Source organism: Nyctereutes procyonoides, unplaced genomic scaffold (assembly GCF_905146905.1).
Source record: "Nyctereutes procyonoides isolate TBG_1078 unplaced genomic scaffold, NYPRO_anot_genome, whole genome shotgun sequence".
Taxonomy (NCBI): Eukaryota; Metazoa; Chordata; class Mammalia; order Carnivora; family Canidae; genus Nyctereutes; species Nyctereutes procyonoides.
Genome location: NW_026575112.1, coordinates 394507 through 405907, shown reverse-complemented (window position 1 = coordinate 405907; position 11401 = coordinate 394507). Strand labels below are relative to the sequence as shown.

Genomic DNA, 11401 nt, shown 5'->3' with positions numbered 1-11401 from the left:
TGTACAAGTGGTGCATATTCATAAGTTGCATGTCCAGGGTCTGAAAACCCTAGGATAGTGAGGGTGGAATACACATTAATGAAAGAAATCTTTATTTAGAACTAATTTATTTAAATCAATTAACTGTACCTATTTTTCCCCAGTCAGGAATGCAAGATACATTGTAGACATGTCCATTCATGGGTTAGCAAGAACCACACCCAAAGTTCTTAATTGTGATAATATATGGAGAATCCAAAGGTCGATATCTCTCTAAATGCCTATTAGAATTAGAGCAAACCTATAGTAAATGGGGGGTAGAATGAGAGTGTAACAATTTTATTCAGTGTCAGCAAAATATTGGTATGCATGTAATAAAATGAATATAATTCAAAAACAGATAGTTGAGTGAAAACCATTGGATATCCAAATGAGTTATATATAACATATTGTGTGCTTTAAAACATATGTTATTTTACTTTATAAAGCTATATTCCATTTTAAGGACATATATCAGCTTTTGTAAAAGAGGTACCCATGGGGAAGAGAGCTAGAAACAAATAAGGGAAATTAGTATCAGTATGCACCTCGGGTGTGGAATTACGGTATCACTAACTCAATTTTAGCCCTTAGATTAGAAAAAGAAAAAAAATAGGACTTACACACATATTCATAATTTGTATTCCTTTTGAATCTTCTAACACACTATAGGACATGTTTAAATAGTTTTGTTAATCCTCAGATATAACACATGGAAGAAGCTTTTGTGGAAAATGCTGAAAGTTTATGTAATTTCTAGATGAATAAAGCATGTATCTGAGAAATTATCTATTTAAAAGCAGATATTTCAATAAAACAAAAATAGCAAATTAGAAGCAAAGTAAATTTCATGTATATATATGTGACTTCATATATATGTTCATATTTGTATATATACACATTATATTTTATGTATATGTATATGTTATATATATATAATATTACCTCAATATGGAATAAAACTCACAGAATAATTAGCAAAGATGAGTGACATCATTTCCTGCTCTCAGATGCTTTGGGAATAACTGAGGATTGCATTCAAGTTCCCAGGGGAGTTTCTCAAATAGAGGAGATGCTCATAAATTCTTCCCACTGTAGTCAGGCTGGTAATCACATAGGGAAATAGGAAGCCAGTCCCCACTTAAGGTGAGTAGCGGCCACCGATATGATTGCTAGATTACCTGCAGTGATGATTCTTGATTCCTTGTTCAATTTAAGGAACACATATGAGTATTGTCACTAATGCCAACTCAGTACATCATGTATTTTAATCATCTCTTTTCCTAACTAGATTTCTTAGAGCTAAGATATATGTTTACCACTATTAGTATGTTCTCTGAAGGTGGTAAGGGACCTCATTTCTATTTCTGATTATCTCTCATTTAGATTGAGATTCTAGACAATACACATCATGAAGGGGGAAGTAAGCGCTTTTGCAACCTCAGCTTAGGATCCTCCTCTGTCCCTGCCTCACCTCTGGATCCCTCTCTCCTTTTAATGGGATTGCAATGTTCTCAATTGGACCAACCCATTAATCTCTGCTGAGGCTATTTACAAAAAGTTATAGAATATTGATTGAGATTAGGTATTCGCACCCATGGGCTCCCTGTCTAACCCCAGGCCCTGGAACAGTTCCAAGTTCCTGCTTCCATCTGAGAAGAGTCAGGTTTGATGCTCAATTTCCTTGCTTTTTCCACACAGTGCTTGGGTAGGACTGGGGGAAGGAGGACCACATAAATATTCACTCAAGTGAGTTTCAGGAGAACTGAAGGCATTTGTAAAAATCACAGTAAAATGCATGTTGAGATGAAGAGATTTGCCAACTCTACAAACTGCTATGGAATAGTCCTTTGGGGTATAATTTTTGTAGCTTAAAGCATTAGAGTTTTTTGTTTGTTTGATTGCTGCTAATGGATGTTTCAAATTGCTTCGCTGTGAATATTTTGTTAATTTGAATAGGTTTTTGGACAGAGCAAATTTTGTGAAGTAGTTTCATCTGCCAAAATTATGTTAAATTACTATTCTATATTTTGGAAATGTCCTTTTTTAAGGGCATCCAGTGCTTTTAGTTTTTAAGGTTATGAATTTCGAACAGTTTCTTATGACATGATGTCCTTGACAAGTCTACAGTTGATTTTTGTGTGGATGAACAGAACATCTAAGTTCAGCATCCTTTGTAGGGATGATCACCTTCCCCAGATCCAATGAAGACCATTTTTTCATGCCTGTCCTGATATGCCACTTTTCTCATATATTACAGTTTTGCATGGGTCTTTTCCTGAGGTCCCCATTCTTCTTCATTGATGTCTACCATATCATCTCAAGAAATCCAGCAAAAGTTTTATTATCTGGTAAAACAAGTCCCTTCAAAAGTGTCTTGCTTCTTCTTAACAGTTTGCATTTTCAAAATGCATTTGAAATCAATATCAAAATCTATAAATATCCTTAGTGATTTTTGATTGTAAGGTCATTGAATAAATAGATCAATTTCAACACAAGTAACATTTTATCACATCAGGTTGTACAATCCAGGAACATTGAATTTCTATTAATTTATTTAGGGCTTCTATAATGCGTCGCCAAAAGGTATGAATTTTTCTCTTTTTAGGAGTAGGTTTTGTTTCTATAAAATATTCCATCAATATGGGATTTCACTTTTATTCTTAATTTTAGTTGCTTTGTCCATTCTAACTGGTATTAACTGATCATCTATTCAGATGCTCATTTATCCCCTAATTCTTTCTGATGATGTGGTACAATCTGAATACAGATTTTCCAGAAGAAAACTGTCCAGCCAAACATAGGATCAACCCAGCTTGAACAAGTGTTTTATCACTCTTAGGCATTTTTAAACATATATCAATGATACATTAATATTGTTTACAGTTTTACAGCTGCATAAATGAAATTATAGACCTGAATATGTAGTGAGCTTTAACATATATAAATATAACAAAATATTATAATTTGCATATACAAGTATGTGTATGTTTAAATCAGGATTTAGGGCCTCCTAGAATGAGTCATAATGTAGTCCTCATTTTTTTATACTTTAGAAGACTTTGTAATGAAATCAGATGATTTTTTTTTTCCCGTAAAACTTTGGAAGTACCTACTTTTGAAAACAATCTGAAGGAAAACAGACTTGGAAAAGAAGAGGTAGATAAAGTGCAATCCTTAAATAAACTGAGTTTATAAGAAACATTTCACCTATAGTTGACAGAAGATGAAATAAAGGTGTAAGAATGGGATTTAAATTAAAATATATAAGTGTATTCCATTTCTCCCAAAGCCATGCCCTGTTGGCTTTATCTGGATCAAGTAATCATTTGTCCTGATTCATGTCATTTAAACAAACACAAAGTAAATACTTCTACTGAATCATGCTGTATGTCTTTCCCCTCATTTCCCACTACTATGTCTTTCATTCATCTGCTTCAGGCAATGTGATTTGCCAGCCTGTATTGAATTTGAGATAGCACACCCAGTGTTGGCGTGATATTTTTCTTGGTAGGGTGAGTACATTTATAGCAGCTTACTGGATGATTTTATGAGATACATCAACAAATACAATTTAATGACTTTTTCCTTAAAAAGTGCTCGACCGGGCAGCCTGGGTGGCTCAGCGGTTTAGTGCCACCCTCAGCCCAGGACATGATCCTGGAGACCTGGGATCCTGTTCCATGTTGCGCTCCCTGCATGGAGCCTGCTTCTCCCTCTGCCTGTGTCTCTGCCTCTCTCTCTGTGTGTGTGTCTCATGAATAAATAAAATCCTTTAAAAAATGTGCTAGAGAAATCTAATTACATTACGCCTACCTCAGAGATATTAGGGGTAAGTTAAGGCAAATGTGGGAAGGACCACTTTATTTTTATTTTTTACCATATTGAATAACTTCTAGATATGGCCTTATTTGGAATGAAAAATAGCAATAATCACACATTGAAAGAGTCAACACCCAATTGCTGAGAATCCACATGCACTACTCTATGGGAAATAAAAGATATCTATGTGCATTAGAATGCACTAGTTGGCACTTCTGTAAAAGTGCTAAATTATTGTCTATTATATACAAATTATAAACACTCTTTAAAACCCATAAAAGCATAATAGAATGAGAATACAGTTTTATTTTTTTAAGATTTTATTTACTTATTTATAAGAGACTAACAGAGAGGCAGAGACAAAGGCAGAGAGAGAAGCAGACTCCTCACAGGGAGCCTGATGTGGGACTCAATCCCAGAACCCCGATATCATGCCCTGAGCCAAAGACAGATGCTCAACCGCTAAGCCACCCAGACATCCTGAAAATACAGTTTTAAAAATGATATGAATGGTGGAAAGAGAATGGTCTTAAATATGCAGAGCTATAATGAGAAAAGTAAACCAAAGTCTACTGCATGAGTTAATCATGGTTTTCTTTGGGACAAAGGTTGGGATAAAATTTCAAGGAGGAGAAGCAAGGGCTTTTACTGATATTAGAATACTTTCCTAGCTATGATGTGTTAACCAATTATAGATAAGTTAAGTAAAAGCATATCTAAAAAGCTATCAGGATTACCACTTAAGACCAAATGTGTCTAATGATACCTGTTGACAGACCATAAATGGATGATAGTGACTTAGTAACAATAGCCAGCAAACAGCACAAATAAATAAACTGACTACTGTATATCTTAAGTTGTAACACCTCCTTTTTTGGTTCCAGATTCAGTGTCGAGATGAGTCCTATTTTAAATTAACCGATCGAAAAAATTGAAAAATTGGACCAATCTGATCCACAGATGTTGTCTCCTGAATCCCAATGACTCTTGTGATGGTTGTTCCCACAGCAATTTCACTTAATGGCCTGGATGAACAAAATCTAACAGTGCTAACAGAATTCATTCTAATGGGAATCACCGACCATCCTGAGCTGCAGGCTCCCTTCTTTGGGCTTTTCCTCATCATCTACACAGTTTCAGTGGTGGGCAACCTGGGCATGATCATCCTCACCAAGGTGGACTCCAGGCTCCAAACACCCATGTACTTCTTCCTCAGACACCTGGCTTTCATTGATCTTGGCTACTCATCAGCTGTGGCACCCAAAATGTTAGTAAATTTAGTAGCTGATCAAAATACGATCCCCTATAACTGGTGTGCTGCCCAGCTGGCTTTCTTCATCTTGTTCATCATCAGTGAGCTGTTCATTCTGTCAGCAATGGCCTATGACCGCTATGTGGCCATCTGTAACCCTCTGCTTTACACCACTGTTATGTCACAAAGGGTGTGCTGGGGGCTGATAACAATCCCTTATGTCTACAGTGCCTGTCTCTCTCTGATAATCACCATCAAGATTTTTATGGCATCCTTCTGTGGACATAATGTCATTAGACATTTTTACTGTGATAGTCTTCCCTTGTTAACATTGCTGTGTTCAAGCACACGTGACATTGAGTTGATAATACTGATCTTTTCAGCATTTAATTTGATTTCCTCCCTTCTCATAGTGCTTGTGTCCTACATCCTCATCCTTATGGCCATCCTTAGCATGAACTCTGCAGAGGGCAGGCACAAGGCCTTCTCCACCTGTGGATCCCACCTGACAGTGGTTGTTGTATTGTATGTCACTCTCTTCTTCATGTACGTGCAGCCCAAATCCAGTCATTCCTTTGATACTGATAAAATCGCCTCTATATTTTACACTTTGATAATCCCTATGCTGAATCCCATGATCTACAGCCTAAGGAACAAAGAGGTAAAAGGTGCTCTGCATAGAATATGGAAAAACCTGCATAAACCGCCAATGTAGAGTTCAATATAGGCAATACCTGTAATAAAATAGGTTACAGACTTCTGTTTAGGACATGTCATTGGCCTTAGAAAGGAGTAATGTGTAGAAGTCGTGGAAAGCTAGAAATGCTTTTCCTGTTTTCGACTCATAGGTATTCCAGTAGTGATCATTCTTCTCATGCCAGCTTTGGTTTAAGTGCTAAGACAAGTCCAGACCACTGTTCCCATATTACCAAGTACTTATTTTGCAACTGAAGGCAAGTTTTGGTTTGCTTTGTTTGTTTTCTTTAAAATACATCATGCCCTGATAATCTTTTTTCATATTTTATTGTCTTTTATTAAATATGAAATAAATATGCCCACCATACTGGCATATGGCACAGAGAAGATGGAATTTAATGTTCTTTGTGTAAGGAATATGCACATCAATGAATAATCAACAATGTCTGCCTTAAGAACTAACACTTTAACTTTATCCCATTGTGGTGGGTTGCATCTCAGTCTGTTACGTGTTGATATGTGAGCCTGTGTATGCTTATTGGGACTTCATCAAGATAAGAAGTTTTTGCACCACAAAGGATACAGTCAACAAAACTAAAAAACACCCTACAGAATGGGAGAAGACATTTGCAAATGACGTATCAGATAAAGGGCTAGTTTCCAAGATCTATAAAGAACTTATTAAACTCAACACCAAAGAAACAAACAATCCAATCATGAAATGGGCAAAAGACATGAAGAGAAATCTCACAGAGGAAGACATAGACATGGCCAACATGCACATGAGAAAATGCTCCGCATCACTTGCCATCAGGGAAATACAAATCAAAACCACAATGAGATACCACCTCACACCAGTGAGAATGGGGAAAATTAACAAGGCAGGAAACCACAAATGTTGGAGAGGATGTGGAGAAAAGAGAACCCTCTTACACTGTTGGTGGGAATGTGAACTGGTGCAGCCACTCTGGAAAACTGTGTGGAGGTTCCTCAAAGAGTTAAAAATAGACCTGCCCTACGACCCAGCAATTGCACTGCTGGGGATTTACCCCAAAGATACAGATGCAATGAAATGCCGGGACACCTGCACCCCGATGTTTCTAGCAGCAATGTCCACAATAGCCAAACTGTGGAAGGAGCCTCGGTGTCCATCGAAAGATGAATGGATAAAGAAGATGTGGCCTATGTGTACAATGGAATATTCCTCAGCCATTAGAAACGACAAATACCCACCATTTGCTCCAACATGGATGGAACTGGAGGGTATTATGCTGAGTGAAGTAAGTCAATCAGAGAAGGACAAACATTATATGTTCTCGTTCATTTGGGGAATATAAATAATAGTGAAAGGGAATATAAGGGAAGGGAGAAGAAATGTGTGGGAAATATCAGAAAGGGAGACAGAACATAAAGACTCCTAACTCTGGGAAACGAACTAGGGGTGGTAGAAGGGGAGGAGGGCGGGGGTGGGAGTGAAAGGGTGACGGGCACTGAGGGGGGCACTTGACGGGATGAGCACTGGGTGTTATTCTGTATGTTGGTAAATTGAACACCAATAAAAAATAAATTTATTATTAAAAAAAAGAACCTGTGAAGAAAATGATGGAAAATACTGAATGTAGACAGGGATATTAAGCAACTGTAAGTATTTGCTTTCTAATAGGAATGCACGTCAAATAAACACAGCAAACTCATCAGGTAGTATTTAGTAATGATAATATGTGTATCCTACTACTCAAAAATTTCAGTGTGAAGCATATACTCAAATAAAAACACATCCAAGGTTAAGCTGATCTCGATTAAATAATAGTGTGGATGTGAAGGCCGAGGGAGGAGGTATTTTTAAGTACCACTTTCAGGAAATTGTGTCTGTGTATCAGGGCAATATTTTTTATAAAGTATAAATGACTCTCTTTCATAAATACATTACAAAAATCCAAATTTTATTTTTTTATAATGCAACGGTGTAAAAAAGAAAGCTTCATGCTCATCAAAACATCATATGAAATGGAATGTTTATATCCCTCGTCATAAAACTGCAAATTCAGATCAATTCTAATATTTGTTGTTTTTTTTAGATTTTATTTATTTATTCATGAAAGACATAGGCACAGACCCAGGCAGAGGAAGAAGTAGGCTCCATTAGGAAGCCTGACACGGGACTCCATCCCAGGTCTCCAGGATCACACCCTGGGCCGAAGGTGGCACTAAATCACAGAGCCACTTGGGCTACCCAATTCTAACATTTGATTATAGCACAATGAATAACTGATTTGTGGTATATACATAAAATGTATCTGTCCACGGACATGAGAATGAGCACTCTAGAACTACCTATAACAACACATCAGCTAAAAGAAGGCAGACAAAAAAAAATACATATGCTTCTGTGGCCACGTCATCAGTTATTTATACTATCACTGTCTCCCTTTGTTGTCTTTGCTCTGCTCAAATATGCATAAAATTGAATGATGATTTTTATCTTCCAGTTTTTATTTGAAAATTTTTTTTTCTTCTGATAGTTCTTACCTGGTGATCCTGGTAGTCATTGTCAGGATGAACTCAGCTGAAGGTAGACACAAGGCTTTTCCCACCTGTGGGTCCCACCGGACAGTGGCTACAGTGCTCTATGGGATTTTGATATTTATGTACATGCAACATGAGTCCAGTCATTCCTTTGACATTGAAAGTGGTGTCCCAATTTTGCACTCTTCTAATCTTCACACTAAATCCCTTTACCTATATAGCTTTTGAGGAACAAAGATGTCAAATATGCAGGACAAAGGAAGTGGCAAAAAGTATGCAATATCTTCTCTTAATTATCATACCATGTGGTTCCGATCAATATTAAACCTAGTTATGTATTCTTTCACAGGTAAAAGCAAAACTAGATGAATTCAATATATATTTTTTTTCAATGAATTCAATATGTATTTAGAGATTGATTTCTACGTACCTGTCCTACTCTAAGTGAACTTGCGGAAAGAGACATTTGGCATATAATATACATTAATTTAAATACCTGCAAAAGTATACCATTCTGTTAAGAGGTAAATTCATATATAGTTAACCAGTAAAAACCTGCATATGAATGACACAGTGTAAATAAGATTTAAATGTGCCAAAACAGATAACGAGATGGGATCAGACCAGGATTAATAAAAGGATGAAAGGGTAAAAGGAGATTCAATTTTACAAGAAAAAGGCATTCTATGGTGAAAGTCAATCAAATGGCTAGTGTGGTTAATGTGGGACTGTGGGACGCCTGGATAGCTCAGTGTTTGAGTGTCTGCCTTGGCTCAGGTTGTGATCCTGGGGTCCTGGGATTGAGTCCTGCTTGTGCTCCCTGCAGAGATCCTGCTTCTCCCTCTGCCTGTGTTGCCTCTCTCTGTGTCTCTCATGAGTAAATAAATAATCTGGGGGGAAATAAATATTTCTTTTCGTCTCTCTCTTACCCTTCTTTCTAAAAAAACAAAACAAAACAAAAACTGGCTAATGTGTCCATGTAAAGCCAATTGTATTCAATTGGTAGGAAGCTTCACTTCTGCAAGATGATTGAGTTGTAGAGATTTGTTATAAAATATTGTGCTTTAATCATCATTACTGATTATACTCAAGTATTGGTCAAGGGTATTGATCTCATATGTTTCTTATCACAATAAAAATCGATAAATAGATTTGGAAAAACCAAAAAGGTCATATATAACTATTAACTACATGAGGTAGAGGGAATGGGGAAAATGGATTAGTACATATTCAGCTTATGTATAATTAATTTACAAATTTAAAATGATGAATAATGTAAGAGAGAACTATTCTTTCAGGTAGAGCATGGAAATATTACAGTGTCTGTAATATCACTTCCTGCACCTATCTATGTGTGTGTATGTATATGGAGGTGACATGTGTGTGTTTCTTACAAATACTTTGAAAAGTGTAGTTTTGTCATCTGGGATGGTACTGTCGTGTCTTAGAATTTATATGCTTAATCAAAGTAAGTTTATTTTGTGTCATACTCACAACCTCAGAAATGGACCATACGTCCTGTGCAATAAACAATAAGCTTTAAATGTGAGATCAAACTCTTATATAAAGCATCAGTGAGAATGGAAACTGTAAAAGTAGTACTTTTATTTTTTTAAATTTTATATTGTTGGAATGCTAAATAGATGGGGAAGTTAGCAGAGCTCATTAGGGAATAAAGTCCTATTGATTGAACAGGGTACAGGTGAACTTTGGCCACATACAGACAATCTAGGATGGTACTATTGTGTCTTAGAATTTATATCCTTAATCAAAGTAAGTTTATTTTATATCATACTCACAACTTAAGAAATGGGCAATATTTCTTATGCAATAAACAATAAGCTTTAAATGAGAGATCAAACTCTAAAACATCAATAAGAATGGAAACGGTAAAAGTAATTTTCTTAAAAATTTTATGACATTGTGAGAATGCTAAATAGATGGGGAAGCTAGCAGAGCTCATCAGGGAATAAAATTCTGCTGACTGAACAGGTACAGGCTAACTTTGGTACATAACAGATAATCTACAAATGACATTACAGGGGAAGGAACAATACAAACTTCCTGTGGAATCTTGGAATCTGGAAAGGACCTCAAGGATTTCAATTCATTTTCATGGGTAACATAAGGTGTATAAAAATTTTTGGTAGGGACACCTGGGTAGCTCAGCGGTTGGGCACCTGCCTTTTGCTCAGGTCGTGATCCCGGAAACTGGAATCGAGTCCCACATCAGGATCCCTGCAGGGAGCCTGCTTCTCCCTCTGCCTGTGTCTCTGCCTGTGTCTCTGTTTCTCTCTCTCTCTCTCTCTCTCTCTCTCTCTCTCTCTCTCTCAGTCTGTGTCTCTCATGAATAAATAAATAAATCATTTTAAAAAATCTTTGGTTATTTCCTCTTTATGACCCACAATTTGTCTGTTACCTCAAAACGTAAAGCCTGGAATGTGCCACACCCTTGTTTGATATTAGGAACACTATGGTGAAGAAAGAAGAGTGTGTCCTGCTCTAAAGTAGGGGATATTCTAGAGAATGGTAAGCAAGGGGTCAATGCTTCTTTATCAAACTTAAAAATCATATTAAAGATAAATGACAGAACTGAAGACTAAAACTCATATTTCAAAATTTTAAGATGGATTTTATATTCACTCGTTCTTATCTCCATCATTCATTCCAACAGTAAGTCAGCAAATATTTTTGAACGCCTACTCTTTCCTGGGCATTTCAGAAGTTACAAAAACAAAGGAAAACTATTTAGATATATCCTTTTCACTTATAAAGTTTACAGACTAGAAAATACCACACAAGAAGTAAAATAAAGGTGTTATCAATATTTAATTACAAAATTTATACATGCATGAGGAAAGATCACAAGATTGTGAAAAATGTATTCTCCATCACACAATCTTAATTAAAAAATAGCAATAGGACCGGGCAATATGATGGTTGCCTTCTAAAAGGCTCTAAAATAACTGACATTTAGAGTTCTTAAAACTGTGCACATTTTGAATTTAGGGTGTATGTCATCTGTATTTCATGGCAGATACACCAGGGCTTGTTTTTGACATGAGAATGGAAGCTTTGCATTCAGTT

At 36.4% G+C, this 11401-nt stretch overlaps 1 protein-coding gene across 1 annotated transcript; it reads left to right on the top strand.

Annotated features, from left to right (window-relative positions):
- Positions 1 to 4820: 4820 nt before the first annotated feature.
- LOC129514901 (olfactory receptor 8K3-like) lies at positions 4821 to 8607 on the top strand. The gene is made up of 2 exons (XM_055333590.1): positions 4821 to 5769; positions 8570 to 8607. Exons 1-2 carry the CDS (start codon positions 4821 to 4823, stop codon positions 8605 to 8607), a joined length of 987 nt encoding a protein of 328 aa, XP_055189565.1.
- Positions 8608 to 11401: the final 2794 nt, after the last annotated feature.